The sequence below is a fragment of the Trichosurus vulpecula genome, chromosome 9 (assembly GCF_011100635.1).
Source record: "Trichosurus vulpecula isolate mTriVul1 chromosome 9, mTriVul1.pri, whole genome shotgun sequence".
Taxonomy (NCBI): domain Eukaryota; kingdom Metazoa; phylum Chordata; class Mammalia; order Diprotodontia; family Phalangeridae; genus Trichosurus; species Trichosurus vulpecula.
The window spans coordinates 190,366,552-190,389,547 of NC_050581.1; the positions used below are offsets into that span (position 1 = coordinate 190,366,552).

Below are 22,996 nucleotides of genomic sequence, written 5' to 3' on the forward strand. Positions count from 1 at the left end.
CCATCTTTGTAACCCTGCCTTCTTTTCCATCTTTTCTCGAGTTTGACATTTGGTGTGAACAAAGGTTTGCCAATAGCAGAGGAGTGGGTGGGGATGGTGGATAGCACATTTACACAACAGCTTCTCATCCCAGCTCAGTTATTTTTCTTCTCAGAAGTTCTCCAAGAACCATTTGTCCTTAGGACTCTCCTTCAGTCAATCAGCTAACATCTGTTGAGCAGCTGCTACATGCCAGGTATTGTACTAAGCACTAGGGAAATAAATGATTTGCCCTAAGGAGACATACTAGCAGTCAAGAGTACTCTACAGGCTGACCCCATGCCATTTGCTGAGAGGATGATCTGGGGAGCATTTTGAGCTATGATGAATTATATGGCTCTGATCTGGGTTTGAGTAATACCTTGGACACATCTTGGCTAAGTGACCTTGTCATGGTTGTCGTTCTTCAGTTGTTCAGTCATGTCAGACACTTCATAGCCCATTATGGGGTTTTCTTAGCAAAGATGCTGGAATGACTTGCCCTTTCCTTCTCCCATAGAGTAGGCAAACAGAGATTTAGTGATTTGCCTAGGGTCACACAGCTAGTAAATGTTTGAGACTACATTTGAACTCAGGTCTTCCTGACTCCATACTCCTTCTATCTGTATCTAGAATGTGACCTTAGGCAAATAATTTAATCTCAGTGCCTCAGGCACTTCTCCAAGATGAAAAGTTGCAGATAAATCATGGATTTATAATGAGAAAAGGGAGTTTCTGCACCTTGCCCTAGACAGATGAAATCACAGGCCTAAACCAACAAAGAAAAAAGAAAATAGCTATGGTAAGGCTGGATTTGTTTGGAGGCAGATAAGCTATAGACAAATTCTGCCTTGGCCACTTGCTACCCGGGTGACTTTCAGGAAGTCATTTAGCCTCCATGGGCCTCAAATGTCTCCATCTCCACAAAAGAGTGCTTGGACTAGCTAGCCTTGAAGGTTCTTTCCAGCTCAAGATCTAACATGCCGTGACTGTGCCCTTCATGAATTTCACTAAATCCCAAGTTGTAAGCTTAAGAGTATTTAGAGCAAAGTGTAGTCAAAGAGGAGATACAAGATTGGGCTGGGTCACTGTTCAACAGGAGCTTTTTATCATGAATATGGCCTGGGGTGGCCATCTCCATGGTGGGTGGGGGGAGGAGGGGTGGCGATGGAATGCCCAGCCGCATTATTGGTCAGCCCCATATGGTTGTTCCCTTCACTGCATTTTTCCCTTCTGCATTAGTGATTAGAGGGAAGGAAGGAAACAGGCATTTATTAAGTGCCTACTATGTTCCAGGCACTGCGCTAAGTGCTTTACAAATACTATCTCATTTTATCTTCAACCAGGGGAAGTAGGTGCTAGAATTATTCTCATTTTATAGTTGTGGAAAATGAAACCAAAAGATGTTAAATGACTGGATCAGGGTAACACAGCTTGTGAGTGTCTGAGGCAGGATTTGAACTCAGGTCTTCCTGACTGCTAGCCTAACTTTCTATCTTCTGCCCCATTTAGATACTTCTAACTGGCTACATGTTATGTGCTTTTTGTGTTAATCATCTTTTGGTGACTCCTTGCAATGGCTGTACTTGGATGATAGCAAAGTCTACTCAGAATCCATGGGATTGAGCAAACAGTCAATGAACACAAGGATGATTACATATGTAAGTATGTACGTGTGTGTGAGGGGGAAAGAGAATGAAAAAGACAGAGGAAAAAGGAGAGAGAGAAGAAGAGAAAATGAGAGAAAAAAGAGAATGAAAGAGAGAGAAAAGAGGGAGAGACAATGAGATAGAGAAAATGAGAATCAGAGAGAGACAGAGACAGAGAGAAAGAGAGAAGCAGAGACAGAGAGAGAGATACAGAGACAAAGGCAGAGACAGAGAGAGATACAGAGACAGATAAACACAGAGAGAGAGACAGAGACAGAAAGACAGAGACAGACAGAGAGACTGAAAAGAGAGAGAGAGAGAGAGAGAGAGAGAGAGAGAGAGAGAGAGAGAAACACAGAGCATTTACTAGTCACTGTACCAAGTGCTTATGAATAAGAAATACAATCTCTTCTCCCAAGCTGTTTAAATTCTAATAAGGGAACGGACTATACAAAGAGGAACTTGCAAAGGTGGTCAGGGAATAAAGGGCAGCCATCAGAAACAAGGTAGCTGATGATGGGGAGGAGGTGGTTGAGGTTGAGAAGTGGGCTAAGTGAAGCATAAGTGAAGCAGAAGGTTGGGGCACCTTCTGAAACTGCAGCCTGGGCAGGCAGTCATTGGCTATTAGAATGGGGTCTCAGGATGGAGGCTTCTCCAGAGTGAGAAAAGGTGACAGGTTAGTGCTTAAAGGGGTCTTAGGCACCACCTTTTCTATCACCCTCCTTTTGCAGATGAGGATTCTCAGGACCAGAGAGTCCAATTAGTGGCTGTTGTGTGTTCAGCCCTGCGCTGGATGCTATAGGGCATACAGAAGGACCAAACATAGCTTCCATCTCAACCAATGAGGTTACAGCTAGCTTGGGAAACAAGTTTAGTGCACATGAAACACTAGTGAAGAACCCAACACATTTACAGTGAAGTTCTACATTTTGTAATGCTAAATGCATTATGGGATTTAAGAGAAAAGAGAAGTCAATGAAGACTAGAAGAGTCATGGGAGGCTTCATGGAGGAGGTGAAACTTGTACTGGGCCTCAAAGGAGGGGTAGGAGATAAATGAGCAGAGGTGGGGAGGGAGGGCACTCCTAAAGGCATAGTGGTGGGAGTGAGTTTTATTCAGAGACTAATCTGGCTCAGTTATATAGGGTTTGAGGGAACTCAGAAAAGAGAAAGTAAGACTGAGTAGAGATCATGAAAGTAGATTCTCAAGTAGATTCCCAAGAGTCTTGAATGCCGAGAGGAGACTATTTTTCATTCCATAAGAAATAGGGCCAATCTGGAGCAGATAACAATAATACCATCAAATGATTCCCATGACATTTGGACTCAGAGACTTGTAAAGCTCCTTATGTGCGTGATCTCATTGGATCCTTATGTCAGCTCTGGTTGGTTGTTGCTACCATTATCTCCATTTTACAGATTAGGAAAACAAGGCTTAGAAAAGTTGAGTAACTTGCTCATGTTCTCAGAACTAGTAAGTGTCTAGACTGGTATTTGACCCTTTCGTTCATTTGTTTCTGCTGTGTCCAACTCCTCATGATCTCATTGGAGATTTTCTTACAATGATACTGGAGTGGTTTGCATTTCTTTCTCCAGATCATTTTGCAGATGAGGAACTGAGGCAAACAGAGTTAAGTGACTTGCCCAGGATCACACAGTGACTAAGTGTCTAAGGCTGGATTTGAATGCACATAGATGAGTCTTCCTGATTCCAGGCCTGGCAATCTATCTGATGTGTCACCTAGCTGCTCTCAGTATTTGACCCTAGCTCTATCCAATGCCAAGTTGAGTTCTCTACGCACCATGCTGTGAAAGTGATGTTTACCAGAATCGATAACAATAACACATTTATTAAGCTTGGAAAGCTAATCAAATACTTTCCCCACAATAGCCCTGTGAAGCAAGTAATGTGTGTATAGATATAGATATAGAAATAGACATAGACACAGATATAGACATAGACATAGACGTAGAAACAGATATAGATATAGATATTAAAAGAAAATGATTGAGGCTACTTTAAGGAAGACTAGCCTAGCAGCAGAACAGACAATAGTTGTTATTTGTCCTTCATTTTCAGAGGACCAATGACATCACAGATGATGTCCTGACTGATGCATGAATTAGTCTTAAGTGAGGCAGAGCTGTGCAAAGTCATCAGCATCACTCCCCCAGAGTCATGAAAGTCTAGTTGCAGGACAAAAGTCAAGATGACTGGCAATGGCCCCAGAAAGTAGTGGATGACCTGATGCCTGACCAAGCTCTAAGTGCTCCATGGCTCCTGCTTCAGCCACCTGCACAGAATGAATTGTTCTCATGCACCCATTCTACTGAAGGAAGTCTTCACATGCTTGGAGTAGACACCCCCTTAACTCACTGATGGGACTGAGGCCGGTCAGTTATCCTCAACCTTATTTAGCCTGTCTGCCCACAGAGTTTTATCAGGGTGTGACCCCTGCACTTGCTGCAATTTCTGGAGCCACAGGTGAGAGTTGGGTGGCAAATGGACACCAAGGGTGAATGAGCAGCCCTGAGAAGGGCTGAGCAAGCCCTCACACCAGAGGTGCATCCCACAGACAATAGGAGTGCAGGAGTGAGAGGTGAGGGTTTGTCTTATCATTCTGGGATCCATGCTTCCATATCTCTTCCCAGTCATCTCCATACCATGCTACCACCTATACTCTCCATTCTATCCTTTCCTGCTCCCATTTATGTGCTTTCTTCTTTTATTAGACTATAATCTCCTTGAGGGCAAGGATTGTTGCTTTTTATACTTCAATCCCCTGTACTTAGCACAAAGTCTGGCAGGTAGTAGGCACTTAAAAGGCCTGCTCATTTTATCTATCTATCTATCTATCTATCTATCTATCTATCTATCCATCCATCCATCCATCTATCCATCTAGCCGTCTATCTATCTATCTATCTATCTATCTATCTATCTATCTGTCTGTCTGTCTGTCTGTCTGTCTGTCTATCTATATATCCAACCATCCATCCATCCACCTATCCATCCATCTATCCATCTATCCATCCACCCATCTATCTATCTATCCATCCATCCATCTGTATGCCTGTCTGTCTATCTATCTATCTATACATACATACATACATACATATATACATACATCCATCCACCTATCTATATATCGGTCTATCTATCTATCTGTCTGTCTGTCTACCTACAGGAAGCCAATCAGAAAGATATTACTGCACTCCAAGTGTCCAGTGATGAAGGAATAGACTAGGAAGATGGCAATGGCAATAGAGAGGAAGACACAAATGCAAGAGACAGTTTTTAAAAGTCCGTAGACCTTAAGGGAGTTTACTGAGTAGAGAGTAATATTGTCAGATCTTCATTTTAGGAATTCGCTTTGGTGGCTCAGCAGAGGATGGATTGGAATGGCAAGAAACTTGAGGAAGGGAATCTAATTAGAAGCTATTGGAATAGTAGAGGCAAGAGGTGGTGATGGATGTGAGTATACGAAGAGAACATTCATGAGAGGTATTGTGAAGGTAGAAACACCAAGATTTAGGAACAGATCAGATCCATGAGGTGACTGAGAGTGAGGATTTGAAGAGGCTGCCCTGGTTGTGAACTGGAGAGATGGAGGAATGGCAGTCCCTTCAATCATTCCTTAAGAAAGACTGTAGATGAGAAGATCCTGGTAAATGGCCAGTAAGTGCCATTGTATATGCTGTCCTCACGTTTGCAGTTCTTTCTTCTGGTCATTCATTCTTGAATTTTCCAGTTTCCTTAAGATTAAGCTCAAATGCTTCCTCCTACATGAGGCCTGATCTGAATTCTTAGTGTTTAAAGTTCATCCTTCATTGGTCTATCTCCCAGTGCATGTATGCCCTCTGGTCCTATATAAGTCTTCATTGTGAACTCTCATGTGTTGGAAGTCTTTCCTTAGGGTTTTTAACATTTGGTGGATACCAGTGAAGTAGTTGGAATGTTCATCTGTTCTTCCTTGTTCTAACTCTGTGACCTTTCCCAATTGTACTTCTGGATAACATCTTCTCTGACACTTCTTCTGTTTTTTTTTCCATTGCCCTTTGGATCATTTATGTTCTTACTTCCTTAGAGATTGTGGCATTCTATGGTTCATAATTATACAGTACCAGTGGAAAAGCATTGGTTTTAAAAACAGAATGCTTTGAATCACAGAAAAGTTTGGGAATGTGTCAAGCACTGTATGTTTTTAATTCACTTTCTTCCTCCTATTCTATTCTGAGCCCAGCTCACTGTCCATCCCCAGTGCCCATTCAATTTTATGTCCAACTGAAAACCATAGGATGGAGAATAGGCAATCTTTATTCATTGGGTTTTCCTTCTGTGAATTTTTAGGTCAATCAATTTTGTGGCTGAAGGATCTCAATACTTTCTTCCATTATGTGTCTGTGCAGGATGTCCTTCATGACAAAGGGATGAAGACCTTGTTGATAACTGTTCTTCCTATTTTATGCCTTTATGAATAATGGTAGTTAGAGGATCCTTGTCTCACCAAGAGATATCATAGCATCTTCAACATATGCATAAGAATCTCCTTTTTGGAGCAAAAAATGCTTTTGTAGTCAAAAGCTGAATTTTGTTGCACTGAGTCAAATACTTTAAAAAAGTAATCAACAATAACAAAGCACACGCACACACACACACACACACACACGCACACACTGGGATCTTGTGTTCTCTATAAATCTCAGCCAATTGCTTCACTATGGAGCTGTCATCTATTGTGGAAAATTATTTACAGAAAGCTACCTTTCCATTTATCATCTTTTCATCAAGGATATCCTCTATATATGCTTACATGATTCTCTAAAAGATTTTATTGGAATGAAAAAGTAAGCACTGAGTTGGAAGCCACTCATGAGTTATCTTTCACTGTGAGTAATTTCATCTGTTTTTTTTCTCTCCTATCAGTAATATTTTACCCACTCCAATATATTTTGAATGTCGAGCCCCTCAATACTTTCAAAGTCAGGTCAACTTGGGGCAGCTAGGTGGTGCAGTGAGTAGTGAACTGGCCCTGGAGTCAGGAGGACCTGAGCTCAAATCCAGCCTCAGACACTTGACACGTGTACTAGCTGTGTGACCTTGGGCAAGTCACTTAACCCCAATTTCCCTGCCAAAAAAAAATCATGTCAGCTCTAGCATAAATCTTTAGGGTGGGGGAGAGAAGGAAGAAAAAAGGAAAAAATAAATTTACATGATACCTTTATTATATATTTAAAAGGAGTAGCAAGTAGTACATAATAAATCTGCAGTTTCATATGCAATCATCTTTTCTACTATGTTATGGAAATACTTGTTTTATTTCATAAATTAAATTTAAAAAATAGTAGTGCCCTGGGACCTCCCATTTGAGGTGACTTCACTGACTTTAGTGATGGCAATAGGCTACTAAGACATGCTTGCTGATTTGTTTTTCCAGTTGTCCATTTTTTTCCTTCCATGTCAGTTTTTTTCTCTTACATTCTCTAACATGATTGAGTTTAGCTGGATTTCACATCAAGGTTTTACTGCAGAATCTCATCGTTTAACATATTTTCTATCATCCTATATCTATGTGCTCAATCTCTTGGAAACCACTGGATAACAATGTTTATCTTGTTTTGGTTTGGAGGATCTTATTGGGTTCTAATAGAATTTCTCTGTCACTTCATCTTCTAAGACAGATGTAAATAGGTTGTAAGGTTCTTTATAATGTTCTTCATTGATAGTCATCATGGGACATCCAAGACGGGCTAACCAGGTAGCCCGTAGAATGATGTTTTTTGTTTCTTATTAGCCCATGATGAAACCAACTCTGCCAAAACTTCCCAAGTCACCTCTCTGAAGAGAAGCAGATGGGGATAAACAGCAGACAGATCCTTCAAGGATAAAAATAATGGCTTGCATTTCTAGAGTGCTTTCTGCTTCAAAAATACCTTTTTCATAAAATCTCCTTAAGAAATTGTAGTATATTAACATTCCTATTGCACAGAAGGATAAACTGAGGCTCAGATAGGTTGTGATTTCCTCAGGGAAATGATGTCATGACAAATGAACTTTATAGTGAGCAAATATAAGGATGTACACTCATAGGTTCAGAGCTAGAAGAGATTTTTGAAATGGTAATCCAAATTCTTTCACTTAACAGGCATGTAAAATGAAGCTCTGAAGGGGAACTGACTAGCCTAAGGTCATAAAGACAGGACATTGCAGAGCTGGCACTCAAAGCCAAGTCCCTTTTCTCCAAGACTGTGTTCTTTCCACTAAACCATGGCCTTTAGAAACAATTTGAGTAATGTCCATAAGATGATGGACTCTCACAGTCTGCCATGAATAAGGAAACAATTTAAGAGTAATGGAAAAAAATAACATCTGAGGTGAGAGAGCAGAGCATCCCAAGTAATGAGGACAGAGAGACGAGAGGGCACATCATGTATAAGGAAGCTGTCACAGATGGCATGGAGGGGGACAAAATGTGAATAGACTGTAAAGGTAAGTTTGGGCCAAGTTGGGAAGGGCTTTAGAAGCTAAACAGAGGATTTCAGATTTGATCCTGGAGGTAATAGGGAGCCCCTGGAGTTTCTTGAGCAGGGGAATGGCATGGTCAATTCTGTGCTTTGGGAAAAATCAATCTACCTCCTGAGTGAATTGGAATGAGGAGGGTCTTCGATACAATGGGAAGGCTCTGGCACAAGTCCAGGTGAGAGGAGATGAGACCTGAATTAGGGTAGCAGCAGTGTGAGTGGAGAGAAGGGGTATATGTGAGAGGTGATATGAACAGGGAGATTGGATTAATAGTATAGGTAAGAAGAAATGTGTCTGAAAAACAGATTGGAAATGCAAACAATCCCATCAAAATGCAAATAAATTCAAAGAGGTTTAAATAAATCCATGAATGAGAGTTATTTGGGGGTACTTTTTTCTTTAATCTGAGTATCACAGTGGAGGTTTACTGAGGAACCCTTATTTGGAATGAGAGAACTGGGTTGTAATTCTGGCTCTACCAACTTACTTCCTGTGTGGCCTGAATGTTTTATTTAGCCCCTTTGGGCTGAAGTTTGTGAATCTGAAAAGAATGTGGTTGGAGATGCTGTCTTGAGGGCCTTCCAGCTCTGGGTGTGGGGCCTGCCTTTACATGGTCCTCTTGAGCTCCAAATCTGTGACCTTGCGACAAAGCATGATATCTTATCCCATACAACTGCCAAGCTGTGGTGGTTAAAGACTCCATCCTGGGCTGCATGAATCACTGGCTGTTTGACCTAGTGTGACATTTCGAATGTTTTGTTGATAATTATCCAGTGAAAAGCAGATCATAGGCCAATAGTAAGATCATAGGCTTGACTTTTTTAGGTAAGTAGTGAGTCAAAAGGAGGACTGGGGTCAGAGAGCCTGAGAGGGGCACAGATAGGACACTGGACTTGGAGTCAAGAAGACGTGGGTTCAAACCACACCTCAGACACTTGCTAACTGTGTGACTCTGGGCAAGTCACTTAACTTCTCTGTCCCTTAGCTTCCTCATCTATAAAATGAACAGGTTGGACTTGGCCTCCAAGGCAATGCTGGTTCTAAATCTATGACCCTCTGAAGTCTGACCTCCTGACCCTTGGCTCACATCCTATTTTTCAAGGTTTCTAGGAGCATGCTGAGTGTGTAAAGGACTTGTGATTTGGCTTGAACACATGAGCCAAAGGTCAGAGTAGAAGAGAGTGGAGATTTAATGCATCCATAAACTTGTAAGTGGCTTTCAAAGGCATTTGTTTTCTTTTTTCTTCTTGTATTCCAATTTTGGTGGGAGACAGTGAGGGATGGCTCTAGAGGCCTAGACTTGAAGCACCAGATTCTAATCTTGCCTTAGCCACTTTTTATATGATCCTGGGGAAGTCACTTAACGTTCTCTGTATCTTATTACCTTCTATGTAATAAATGGTCTCCACCTTTCAGGCTAGCCATGAGGATGAAGTGAAAGAATCTACATCCAATGCTTTGGGAACCTCAAAGCAGCACATACGCAAGAGCTGTTACTATTATTGGCAGCAGCAACAGAAGCTTAGTTTCTGCTCCTACTAAATCGAACACACATTCTGGACATTTCCTAAGAGAAAAACATCATCCTCTAAAATTCTACCAGGAATTTGTCTTCTTATTGCAGCAATCAATTTATTGCAAGCATTTATTAGGTGGCTCCTACATGCAAGGCACTGTTCTCAGGCTCTGGGATCCAAAGACCAAAGTGAAATCTTTCTGGTCTTCAGAAAAGTTATGGTTAAGTAGGGAGACAACATCCTCATTGATGAGCATTGATTTTCCAGGGGAGGAAGGTGCCACCATCAGGGTAGACAAAGGGGGTATCTGACATGATCCTAAGTGATTCTAAGAGTCACAGGTGCAGAAACATGGAATTGGGGATGGAATTCCATGGGTGAGGAGTGGTAAGAAAACCAGTTTGGCTGAAACGTGGAGTGTGTGAAAGATAACACTTGTGATGTGTAATAAGGATTCAAAGGTCAGTTGAGGAGAACTTGTGAAGGGCCATAAATGCCAAAGAGAGGAGTTGGGTTTTGATCATAGAGGTAATAGAGATTAATGGGAGCTAAACAAGTAAGTGACATAGAACAGGTAGGTGGCAGAGTAGAGAGAGCACAGGGCCTGGAGTCAGGAAGACCTGAGTGCGAATCTGGCCTCAGACATTTACTAACTGTGTGACCCTGGGCAAGTCACTTAATCCTGTTTGCCTCAGTTTCCTTATCTGTAAAATGAGCTGGAGAAGAAAATGGCAATCTACTCCAATATCTGCCAAGAAAACCCAAATATGATCATGCAGAGTTGAACACAAGTGAAAATGAGTGAACAACAACAACAAAATAGTAGAGTGAGACCTGTCCTTAAAAGCACTGGTGTGTGTGTGGAAAATGGATTGGAACAGAAAGAAATTTGAGGTAAGGAGGCCCGTTAGGTAGATAAAGTCCAGGTGAGAGATGCTGAGAGCCTGCACCAAGATGGTGACTCTCTGAGTGAAGAGAAGGGAACAGATAGGAGAGATACTAGGAGGTAAGAAAAGCCAGATTTAGCAATGCATTGGATGTGAGGGGTAAGTGCCAGGGTGAATGCAACCAAGGCTGGGAGCCTAGGTAACTGGGAGGAGGATGTCCTCCACAGGAAGTGAAGTTTGGACTGGAAGGATGAGTGCAGATGGAAAAATCCATTATACAGTTGGTGATGCAGGGACTGCTGTCGTCACCTAATCATAGGGGTGCTCCAGAGTTCTGTATCTTTTCTCTTTGTTCTCTCTCTCTCTCTCTCTCTCTCTCTCTCTCTCTCTCATTCCTTTATTCCATCAGCTTCTACGGATTCACCCATCACTTCCATAAGATGACTCCCAAATCTATATGCTTGGCAGAAATCCCAATTTACACACACACACACACACACACACACACACACACACACACACACACCCAGGCTGCAGGACACTTCCCCTTGGGTTTTCTGTAGGTTTCCAAACTCAATAGTACAAAACCAAACTCCTTCTCTCCCACTCAAATCCATTCCTTCTTCAAACATGTCTATTTCTGTTCAGGGCACTGCCCTACCTCCAGTAACCCATGCTTGCAATGTCACAGTCATCTTCGACTACTCTCTTTCTCTCATCCTCCATAACCAATCAGTTGCCAAGTCTCGTGATTTCTACACTTACAACCTTTTCTTTCTCTCCACTCACACAGTCATCCCTCTAGTTCAGACCTTCATTACTGCTTACCTGACATGTGGCAATAGCCTTTTGATTGACCTCCAGGCTTCCAGTCTTTCCCCTTTCCAGTCCATCCTTCACATAGCTGCCAAATAATCTTCCTCAAACACAGGCCAGACAATGACACTTCCATTCTCATGACTTTTCAAACCAACCTTATAGACTCTACCTTCTCATTTGAGACCTTCATGATCTGGGCCCAGCCTCCTTTGGTGGTTCTGTGTCATGATCAAATATACACTCCTCTTTATGGCATTTAAAGCCCTTTGCAACCTGGCCCATACTTTATCCATTACAAACTGTGTGGTCAAACTGGTCTTCTTACTGTTCCTCACACATGATGCTCCATCTCCCATCACCCTCTGGCTCTGATGTTCCCCATGCCTAGGATTCACATCTTTCTGATGGCGCCCTTTTAGATGCCTAGTTTCCTTCAAGAGCCAGAAAGTCCTTCCTGATTCACCTAGAAAATGCAAGAAAAATCACAACCCCACCCCTGAAAATGACATTGTATCTTCTTATGTATAAATCTCACCCACTGTCTCCTTGAATACAATGTAGGCTCCTTAAGGGCAGGGACAATTTTCCATCTTTCTTTGTATCCCCAGTGACTAGCACAATGCCTGGCACATATTAGGCCAAAATGCTAGCTGATTGGTCGGTTCATAGCATTTTCCATTTCAACCACACAGGTCTAATTGTTGCCTCTGATATTCAGCTGCTCCACGTCTCACCTCCATTCTAGTGCCCAGGCTTACCCAAAGGCCTGAGTCTTCCAATCACTTAGAAGCCAGCTCCTATAGGAAAGCTTTCCTGAGATCTCGATCTGATGATCTTCTGCCTCCTCAAATTATATTGTATTTATTTATGTCTAGATATTGTAATCCCCAGTAGGAAGTAAGCTCCGTCAGAGCGGGGCCCATTGTCGATTTTGGCTGTTTCCTAAGCTTTTTACAGAGTAACCACTTAACAAATGCTTGTTGAATGAATGGCTTAATCCTGTTCTCTTTTCACCATTTCCATAGTTCAAACTGTGACAACCCCAGTGTTTATGGCCTGTGTGACCTTGGCTAGTCACAGCTAACTTGAGCCTTAGGTTCCTCATCTGTAAAATGGGAGAGTTGGATGAGATGGTCTCTAAATTCTCATCGAGTTCTATACTTTTCATCCTATGATCTTACTGGACATTCTCTCCTTTCTGGGCTTCAGAGACCACACTCTCCTTTCTTTCTTTCTTCTTTTTGATCCTTCTCTTTCTCCTTTGCTTGGGCGTCATCTTTTTTCTGACTCTTTAAGGTTGACTTTCATCAAAAATCTACCTTTGGTCTTTCTCTCTTTGCTCTCCCTTTCCTCTCTTCCCTCAGAGTGGTGTGACCTCAAACTCTCTCCCCTTAAGTCTGCTCCGTCTCTGAACTTTCCTCTTTCTCTCCATGATCTTATCACTACCACAGATTTCAAGATGGAGTGGACTTTATCAAGTCCCAAACAATTGCTTAAGCAGCTTGCTAGGCTAGTGTAAAAGGTGGGATTGAAATGCAGTCTTCTTGACCTCCAGCCCAGTACTGTGTCCACCAAAACACATCCCTTCTTTAATGCACTGTTTTAAATTAATGGGAGATGGAGTGGACAGAGCTGGCCTGGAAGGCAGGAGGACCTAGGTTTAGGTATCACCTCTGACAAATACTGACTGTGTGCCTCTTGTCAAGTAACTTTTAACCTCTCCCTGCAAGTCTCTAAGATTATAAGTTGCAGATAATGTAGCAAACTGCATTGGTAGCAGTTTCTTCACCTGGAGAATTCCAACACCATTGAAATCACAGATTTTATCTCTTTGTCTATTGTAAATAACCAAGTGGGCAAATTACCTTTCTACTAGACCATGGGCTGTGTGGGGGGAGGGGCCACAGAAGGGTCAGACATTTCTTGTGTATGTTACAGTGCAGATGCATTTGCCTATGGGCTAGGCTAAATGGCTATTCCAATTCTTAAACTGAGTGTTTCTGTTATCATCTGCTGCTTGCCCCCTAATGCCTAGGACAGTGCTTTACACCTTGTGGCACTTGGTACACATGTTATTACTCTTCTCTTGTCACACACACACACACACACACACACACCAAACTTCCACCTAGCGATGGCTATGTGAGCAGGTTACCTAACTATGGACTCAGAGCAATAAGATACTTCATGAGCTTGACTTGACCCATTGCCATTTCTGGGCAAAAATGCCAAATCCAAATCCCCCTTTACCCACTTTCATCTCTTGCCATCCTTCCTACTGTTAAGCTGCCTTCTACCATCTGAAACGGCAGACAGTGAACTTCACCCTGCAAGATGTATTCTTGGAGAAGATGTCGTTAGAGATACAGAAGGCCCTCATTAGCACCTTCATTGGCTTAGAAAACATTTTTAATTTCGGTTTCCATAAGCATTTCTGACTGATTCATGGAAGACATTTGGTTCTTTGGAATATATTCCAACAGAGGAGTCAGATTACATTTTTACAAGCCTTGACAAGAATAGCACTTTAACAGCTTCCAGGGCATTTAACTACTGCATGGCCAGGTTCCTTTGATGAGCATAGTCAGTCTTCACTTGTGTAGACAGTGAATCAGGTGGGCAGATTGTAGAGTGATTCCAATTTAGAGATGGTGCCAATCTGATCCCACAAACACTGGAGCCTAATATGCTCTCTGTCACCCAGGTTTTAAACCTTAAAGTCATCCTTGACTCATGCCTCATCTTTATTTAATATGCAAGGGAATGCCAATGGAAATCAGTGGAACTCAGGATATTTTGCCTAGAGAAGAGAAAACTGAAGGTAGAAGAGAGAGGGTATGATGGCTGGCTTCAAGTTTTTGAAGGGTTGTCATATGGACAGAGGATTAGATTATATTTATTTTTTGTTCCCAACCAGAAGGACTAGGAACAATAGATGGCAGTTGCAGAGGGTCGGGCTTGGGCTCGATGTCATGAAAAACTTCCTAACCATTAGAACTATCCCAAAGTGCAATGGGCTTCTTTGGGAGATGATGGGTTCACTCTTGTTGGAGATCTTCAAGAAGATCCTGGGTTGCTAATCTCGGGATACATTGGAGTGGGGATGCTTTTTTGGCGGGGGCAGGGTTGGACAAAGTAGCTAAGAAGGTTCCATCCAACTAGAAAATTGTGCAGTTTCATGATGGATGTTTATTCAAGTCCTGTGAATTCTTTCTTTCAGTGAACTTTCATATTCATCTGTTCTCCATTCTCACTGCAACTGCTCTTGCCCAGCCCTTTATCTCCTGCTATCTGGTTACTCCAATGGCCACGCAGGCAAGCCTCTTCTCCCTCATCTTTCCCTACCTCAAACTATCTTGGGCCCAATTTTCACATTACTTTTCTTGATCCAAAATTTGGATCCTGGAACTTCTAGGCTCAAAAGCTGACCCTGCCTTTCTGCCATAGAGATAAACTGGTGCCATGCAAAGTACACTGGTCAGGTCTATAAAGCTTGGGCTTTGAGTCCCAACCCCAACACTTTCTAGCTACGTGACCCTGGGCAAAGCACTGAACCTCCCCAGTCTCAATTTTCCATATTTTAAATGTAGATGATAAAACTTGGGTTCCTTCCTCAACGAATCTTTGCACACTTGCAAATGCCCTATGGTAGCTATTAGGATTAGTGTTACTTCCTCTTCTGTAAAATAAGGGGCACCCTCAAAACGAGGATGCTTGCACCTCTATCTCACAGAGTTGTGAGGAAAGACCTTTGCACACTATCTGACTTTAGACCTGGTTCCATCTGCCTTGTGGCCAGACCCTGAGGCCAAAGGGCTTCTTCCCCATTTTTTTGCAGCTAAAATCTCCTATGAGAGTGGTCTCCCCCATTTAAATGTGGGCTCTTTGAGAACATGGATGTCTATTTGTATTCCCAACATTTAGCACAGTGCTTTGCACATTTTGTTGTTCATTCAGTTGTGTCCAACTCTTCGTGACCCTGTGGACCACATCATGCCAACACTATCTATGGGGTTTTCTTGGCAAAGATACTGGAGTGGTTTGCCATTTCCTTCTCCAGTGGATTGAGATAGAGGTTAAGTGACTGGCCCAAGGTCATACAGCTAGTAAGTGTCTGAAACCATATTTGAACGTAGGTCTTCTTGACTCCAGGCCCACTGCTTTATCCCCTGAGCCACCTAGCTATCTCCTAAGTGCTTAATAAATGCTATTTCACTAATTCATTAATTTGTTGCTCAATTTATTGATTTATTCATGCGGCAAGGTGACAGTGTTTGTTTGTCTGGCTGGCCCTGAGTCTTTACTATTCCTCCACCAAAGTTTTCTCATCTGTGAAATGAGATTAATGATGTCTCCAAAAAAGCCCACCTTAATGGGTTATTGTAAAGATAAAGGGCTGTGGAGCTGGGAGAGCGCTCCAGAAAGTGAAAGGCACCATATATGAAAAGGTAAGAGAGACACTAGTGTTTCAGTTTAAAAAAGAAAAGGCAAATGACACTGTGCATTCTACAATTCTGAGTCACACTGGAACCAAGTCATCACATAAACCAAAGATTTTTCCTAATATCTGCCTGTGTCCTACCTATTCGTTTGGGTAGATAAAACGTTCCTCCTGCCATGGGAGAAATACATGACTCATCTAACTTTCAGGGAATCATAGAATATCTAAAGCTCTGAGCTGGCCATTTAGTCTAAGTATGTTGTTGTTTTTCTGTCATTTCAGTTCTGTCTGACTCTTTGGGATCCCATTTGGGGTTTTCTTAGCAAAGACACTTGGGTCGTTTGCCGTTTCCTTCTCCAGCTCATTTCACAGGTGAGGAAACAGAGGCAAATGTGGTTAAGTGACTTGCCCAGGGTCACACAGCAACTAAGTGTTTGAGGCTAGATTTGAACTCAGGAAACGTGCCTCCCTTACTTCAGGCCCAGCACTCCATTCCCTGGGCTGCCTAGTCTAGGTATACACGAAGAAAACTACTCTGGAAAGAGATTTCTTAAAGGTATTAATTCTCCTAGCATCATCACCGCTCACAGCACCCAAGCACATGGGTGACATTGAATCATATCACCTTAGATTTAAAACTGGAGGGGCTTTGCAGCCACTGAGCCCCACTTTATTCTTTTATGGATGAGGAAACTGAGGCCCTGAGAATGGGAGTGACTTGCCCAAGATCACACCGCTAAGATGTAGCTGAAGCGGTTTTCCTGACTCTAAGCCCAGCCCCGCCCCATCTTCTGTGCCAACTAGCTAGAAGAAGAAGAAAAATATATTGTTTTGAAGTCTTGTCTTTTGGACTAGTCATAGGATCTGGAGATGGAAAATATCTGGAAAACAATCTGGTTCTCCCCACCCAATATAACGACAAGGAGATTGAGGTCCAGAATGGTGAAATAAATTGCTCTCGGTCCTAAAGTTAGTCCTTGCCAGACCTCTACTTCTTCCTTTGACTCCAAATCAGTGTGACCTCCAGAGCCATGATAAGTAATTACTATGCCTGAAATAAGTCGTGGCAGCAGTGGAGGAGAGAAAGGAAGAACAGGTTCACTCAGGGTGTGACCTCTGGAGGAGGAGGAAGTAGACTAGGGACATTTGAAGTTTGTAAACTATCAAAGGCAAAGAAATGCCCCTTGAATGAGGTCACCACTGCCCTGGCATGAGTGCAGAGAAAACAAGGGAGAAGCACTGCAAGATGATGTTCTTAGCACTCTCTACGTTTTCAGCCCTGGAGCCAAACCCCGTTGTCTCACCTTTGTTACACTTCTGGTTCATTCTACTGTGTAAGATTCCAGATACAGAGCTGGAAGGCATATAGGTTGTTTAGTTATACCTCCCCCCCGCCCCGCCCCATGTAACAAAAAGGTACTGAAACCAAGAGAGGTTAGGTAGCTAGGTGGCTCAGTGGCTAGAGTGCCACATTTGGAGTCACTAAGATCTGAGTTCAAATCCAGCTGCAAGCACTTACTAGATGAGTGATCCTGGGTAACCTCAGTTTCTTCAGCTTTCAAAATGGGAATGATACCTACCTCCTCCAGATCTTGTGAAGATCAAATGAGATCATATTTGTAGAGCACTTTGCACACTTTAAGAGCACTCTGTAAATGCTACATTATCATTAATATCACATTGCAAGTTACTTGTCTATGGTCACACATGTAAGTAAGAAGCAGAGGTAACATTCGAACTCAGTTCCTCTGAGTCCAAATCCAGCATAATTTCTAGTCTACTAAATTGCCTTAAACTAGATTATTGGTAAATTCTTATGCAGCTCCAGTTTTCAATGAAATCTTGCTTTTTCTCTTTAAAGATTGGGTGACAAAGGTGGGTCACAGCCCCCTCCACTCACCTCTGAGCCACCCAGCAAGTTTTCTCTTGGCTTACCTGTTTGGTTGACGGCTTGCTGCAGGTTTTCATGTGCAGTGATACTGTCAACAAATACAACAATTGGGAGTCAGAAGATGAAGTGAAATAAATGACACTCGATTTATTTTTAGCTAAGCTGACAACATGATGACAAGTCCACATGTGGACTTCAAATCATGTCAGCAGAGACCAAATTCATTATTTCTATTTTGAACCACATGTAATTCACTACTTAAGCTCCGAAGTTCAGCAATCACAGTGTAGTAATTTATAAATCACTGAAAAACTCTCCCCCCAACTCTGACTTTGTGTAAGAATTAAGAAGAAGCTAGGCTCTGGCCGTCTGAGGTGGTGGTTTAGAGGTGGAGGGAATGGCACCAACAGCACCAACTCGTAATTTATTGTCTTAGAGAGTTACCTAGACTTCCCTAGGTAGCCTAGGCAATTCTCTGAGAGATTATGACTTCCTAGGATCACCTGGATCATATGGAGGACAGAGGGAACTTGAACCCAGACCTTCCTGACTTCAAGACCAACCCTCTGTCTACAACACCCCACTATGTTTCACATGCTTTGATCAAGGACTTTATAGTGAAGTAACCCAATAAGCCAATGGTTCTTAACCTGTGCTCCTTGACCCTTTAAAATATACATATATACATACATACATACATATATATATATATATATATAACTTTTCTAATTGGTTTCCTTTGTAAGTCTATGTATTTTATTTAGTTAAGAAATTATTTCAAGAAGGGGTCCCTAGGTTTTACTAGATTGCCAAAGGGATCCACAACACCCCCAAAAGGGTTAAGAAGCCCTGAAATCAGCAGAATGGGATTACTAAGGGTATATAAATAAGGCAAATCTCTCTAAGGACAAATCAGGTTTAAACCTGAAACAACTAGTTTCTCCACTGAGCCCCCCTCCCAATTCACACCAGTGTGGAAAGTAGGGGTTTGATGGGGGTGGGACTGAATATCTCTAACTCCTGATTATGGAAGACCCCAATGTATCTACATCAAGTAGAGAAAGAAACACTTACAAGAAACCCGAGTCCAACCACTGCTGTATACTTTCTTGTCTAGAATTCTCTAGAAAGGAGAAAGAAATGAACAAGACAGTTAGCCCCCAATCCCAGCAAGAGCAAAGCAGAGAATTTCCCCCAGCCTTGAGCCCTTTGGCAACAGCTGTATTTTTATTCTCTTTCCAACATATTTCATCTTATTTTTCTATAAACATATTAAATATTTCCCCCCAATACCCAAACCCTCACGTTTGCTGGAGCCAACCTTTCCTGGGAACGGAATGCAAACTGGCAAAGGAAGGCATGTGTCTTGCAGAGGAAAAAAAAAGTTCCAAAATAAATAAATAAATAAAGCAGGGCATGGATCCTGGAATCAAGGAGGAAGTTCAAATTCATTTCAGATTACCTGGCACCGGCGCAAGGATAGAAAAAGCACAAGGGCCTTTTGTCTTTTGCCTTTGAGATATAAATCATGGTCCTTGCCTTCCCCACCCTGAGTCTATGCCTACATCATCGGGACATTTACTTAAGGCATCTTGCCAGCCGTGTTTATTTGCAAGCCACTCTCTGCCAGGCTCTCGGCCCCATTTGCATTTACTCCAGGGACAAAAGGAGATCGGCTCAGCTGCCTTTGAGTCCAAAACCAGCAGTGACACCCCACATGTCAAGTCGGGTCTCTCATTCAGAAGGAAGCTCACCATAGCTCCAGCTAATGAACAGGTGGCCTAAAGGATAGGCTTGGGGAAGGAGAATCTCTCCCATTCAATATTTGTCTCTGCCCTGGTTGTCTACCAGCTGCTGAATTGGTTTGCTAAGGCTCCCTCCTGCCAAATGCTACTTGCTTTCGCTCCTTGTGAGGGGTGTTGAAAGACTGTCAGACTGGAGAGGATCCTGCCCGTCTCCCAAGGAGGTACTGGGAGTGGGCTGATTTAAGCAGAAACCCCCGAATGTCTGTTCCTTGTAAAGAAAAGAAAACGTAGTATATTACTGCTGTCAACAACTTTTCTGTGACTGTCTACTGTGTACCTGCTACTGCGTTAAGAACTCTGTCTCCTTTTACCTGTGCGATCTTGTGCAAGTCAGTTAAGCTCCGAAGACTTCGGTTCACTCATCTATAAAGTGAAAGGCGGGGTTAGATTGCCACCAGTGCCCTTTCCAGCTTTGAGTTTATGATTCTAGGACCCTAGAAATTTGGAAGTGGCTTTCAGAGCCCCACTCAGAGTGGGTGCTGTGCTCATGCCCCTCTCTCGGCACCTGGCACCTTAAACACCCATCTTTTTACAATGTAGGCATGGTTCCAGTAAGATAGATTCCTTCTGGAGCAGCAGAGGAAAATCGCCCCCCAAAACCTTACTTCCAATCTCAGCAAAGGAGATTGGGAAAATCTGGCACCATCTTATCATGCTCCCCCCCCCCCCGACATTTCCAGCGGTCTCAGGGCCAGTACTCACCTATTTCTGGGAAGGGAGAATCCTGGCTTTCCTCCCTGGGAAGTGGGGGTTGCTGCTCATCGAGGGGAAGCCAAGCCCTCTTAGTGGAGAGCAGGATCTCTCTCTTCTTCTTTTCTAGGCTGTGGGACATCTTGAGGCCACTGGATTCTTCTGCCATCTTAGGGGAATAAAAGGGCCAACTCACAATAATCAGACACTCAAGCAAATAAACCAGCCATCCCAGAGAGCCAACTTTGAGGACTTGTTGGGGCTGCAGGGAGCATACAGAGTCCTTGCCCACAAAGAAATCAATCCAGCTTTGCCAGCTTACCCTGCCCACCTGGCAGCCAGACTCTCAGATACAAGACAGTAATCCGGCCTTAAGCTAGCAACAAGGAAGAAGCTGGACAGCAGACCCCTGCCTAGGAACCACCACAGCCAAGCCAGGCCTGCTTCAGAGCTCGTGCCAGGCAGGAGGCATGGTGGGTCACATTAAAGAGGACAGCTTGGTCATGATCTATGTATTTTTGAAATTGATAGTTGAAGGGGCTAGTGACAGAGTGATGAGGACCTGCGGAGACTGTAAGAGTTACGGTGGGGGCTGTGGGGGGCGGGGGGGGCAGCCTGCTTTACTTTCATTGTTCTTATTCCCCTAGGTCTGCAAAGCCCTTTCTTCCCAATAACCCTGTGAAGGAGGCTGTGAAAGTACTTATAGACCACATTTTACAGATACAGAAACTGAGGCCCCAGAGGTGAAGTGGATTGCCCATGGATACACAATTGGTATCAGAGAGAGGATTTTAAACTGGCTATCCTGACTTCACATCCTTTGTTCATCTGACTAAGCCTGGCTTCTTCCTCAGCCTCCCTCTGTTATACGGCATTCGATGTTTTCTAGCTTACAAAGCACAAAGTTAGAAACATGTCACAGGTGATGTCTTACGTCATCAGTGAAGAGGGAAAGACACATTATTATTGTCTATTCCCAGATGGAGAAACTGAGAAGGCCCTGAGTAGATAAACGAAGTACCTGGCCAAGGTCATGCTACTTTTCATGATAATATTAGCTAACATTTATGTAGTATTTTAAATTTTGCAAAGCCCGTTCCATGCACTATCTTATTTGTTCATCACAACAACCCCAAAAGATAGATGCTATTGCTATCCCCATTCTGAGGCCCTCAGTCACACACCTGGTAAGTGTTTGAGATCCAATTTGAACTCAGTCCTTCCTGACTCCTAATCTAATGCCCTTATCTACTGCACCACCCAGATGTCTATGATGCCTGAGAGGCAGCCAAGTGTATTGGTGAGAGTCTGGGCTCAGAGGCAAGAAGATCTGAGTTCAAATCAAGCAACAAGCATTTCCTAAGTGTTTGCTGGGCACTGGGCTAGGCACTGACAATACAAAGACAAGTGAACTAATACCTGGCCAGATGGATCTTCTATCCTAACAGGGACACAATATGACAATATGAATGTATACCCAGAAACAATCCCGAATGACTATCAGGCAGCTCGGGAGGGGCGCCAGCAGCTGGCACGACCACAAAAGGCTTCTGCCGAAGAAGATGGCACCAGCTGAGTCTTAAAGGAAACCCAAGAGGAATTCAAAGAGGCAGAGGCAAGAAAACAATCTCACCTCCAACACTAGCTGTATGACCTGGGCAAGTCATGTAACATCTCTCACTCTCAGTTTCCTCCTCTGTCAAACGGGGATATTCATAGAACTAACTTCACTGGGTCATTGTGGGGAATGGGTGATAGAAGGTTTATAAGGTACTCAGCAAAACTTTCAAATGTTATTCAAATGTGAGCTGATATTGTTAACTCCTCCAGCCCTGCTCTCCCAGCGTACCTACTCTGCCCCTACATTGCAGTGACGTTGGCCAAATCACTTTGTACTCAATTTTACAGATTCTTCCCCACTGGCAAAATGAGGCTTTTGAATGAAAAGGTTCGCACATCTGGAATTAGGCGAGTTTTATGGTAATCAAAATGCTTTTATTAAGTAGACCACCGCATCAGGTAAGATGTGACAGAAAGAGCCCTGGGTTTGGAGTCAGAGCATCTGGATGCCCTTTCTGGGCCTGGTACTTACTTCCCTGTGGGAGTTCAGCTGGTCTTGAATGATCCAGCTATTTGATCCTTACATGTGTAGAAGGAGGTCTTCAACTCCTTTCATAGAACTTTTTGCGGGGGAAATGGGAGGTTTGGAAGGATGTAGAAATGGACTGCGCAGAAAAGGAAACAACTGACTTGATCACAAGCTGGAAGGAACCAAAGAAATGGAGCCCCAGAGGGATGAGGCACTGGCCCAAGGTCACACTAGTAGTGAGCTAGCAAAGCTAAGGGATGGCTCCTCTTGAGCCCTGGGCTTGGGGGTTGCTGGGAACTAGTGAGAACCAGTGTAGAGCCCAGTAAGAGATAAGGGCAGTGGACACCAGGCGAAGGTCTCTCTCTGTCCAGGGTCCTTATGTCTCTAACCTTGGGCAAGGGAGCCGCAACACAGAGCATAGAGGTCCACTGCTCCACTAAGACATGCTGACAATGCCCCCAAAGAGGACAACAATATCCATAACACCACAAAAAAATATTTATGTTGGCAATTAATAATCTTAACAGTACACACAAATGCCTAGTGTATAGTAGATGCTTAATAAAAGCACCTTGACTTGACTTGACCAGTAATTACCTGCGTTAGTACAGCACACTACAGGTTTTAAATGACCCTCATTTGATGCTCATAAGGACGAGCAAGTAGTAT

The 22,996-nt window shown here is 43.1% G+C and overlaps 1 protein-coding gene across 1 annotated transcript in view; it reads right to left on the reverse strand.

Moving 5' to 3' along the window:
- Nucleotides 1-20,407, reverse strand: part of ITPRID1 (ITPR interacting domain containing 1) — a 97,936-nt gene extending 77,529 nt beyond the window's left edge. Inside the window, exons 1-3 of the mRNA XM_036739681.1 lie at nt 20,251-20,407; nt 18,818-18,866; nt 17,788-17,831 (exon numbers count right to left, since the gene is read on the reverse strand). Of these exons, the coding sequence (XP_036595576.1) occupies nt 17,788-17,831; nt 18,818-18,866; nt 20,251-20,407 (250 nt within the window). The remainder of the gene's footprint in view (nt 1-17,787; nt 17,832-18,817; nt 18,867-20,250) is intronic.
- Nucleotides 20,408-22,996: the final 2,589 nt, after the last annotated feature.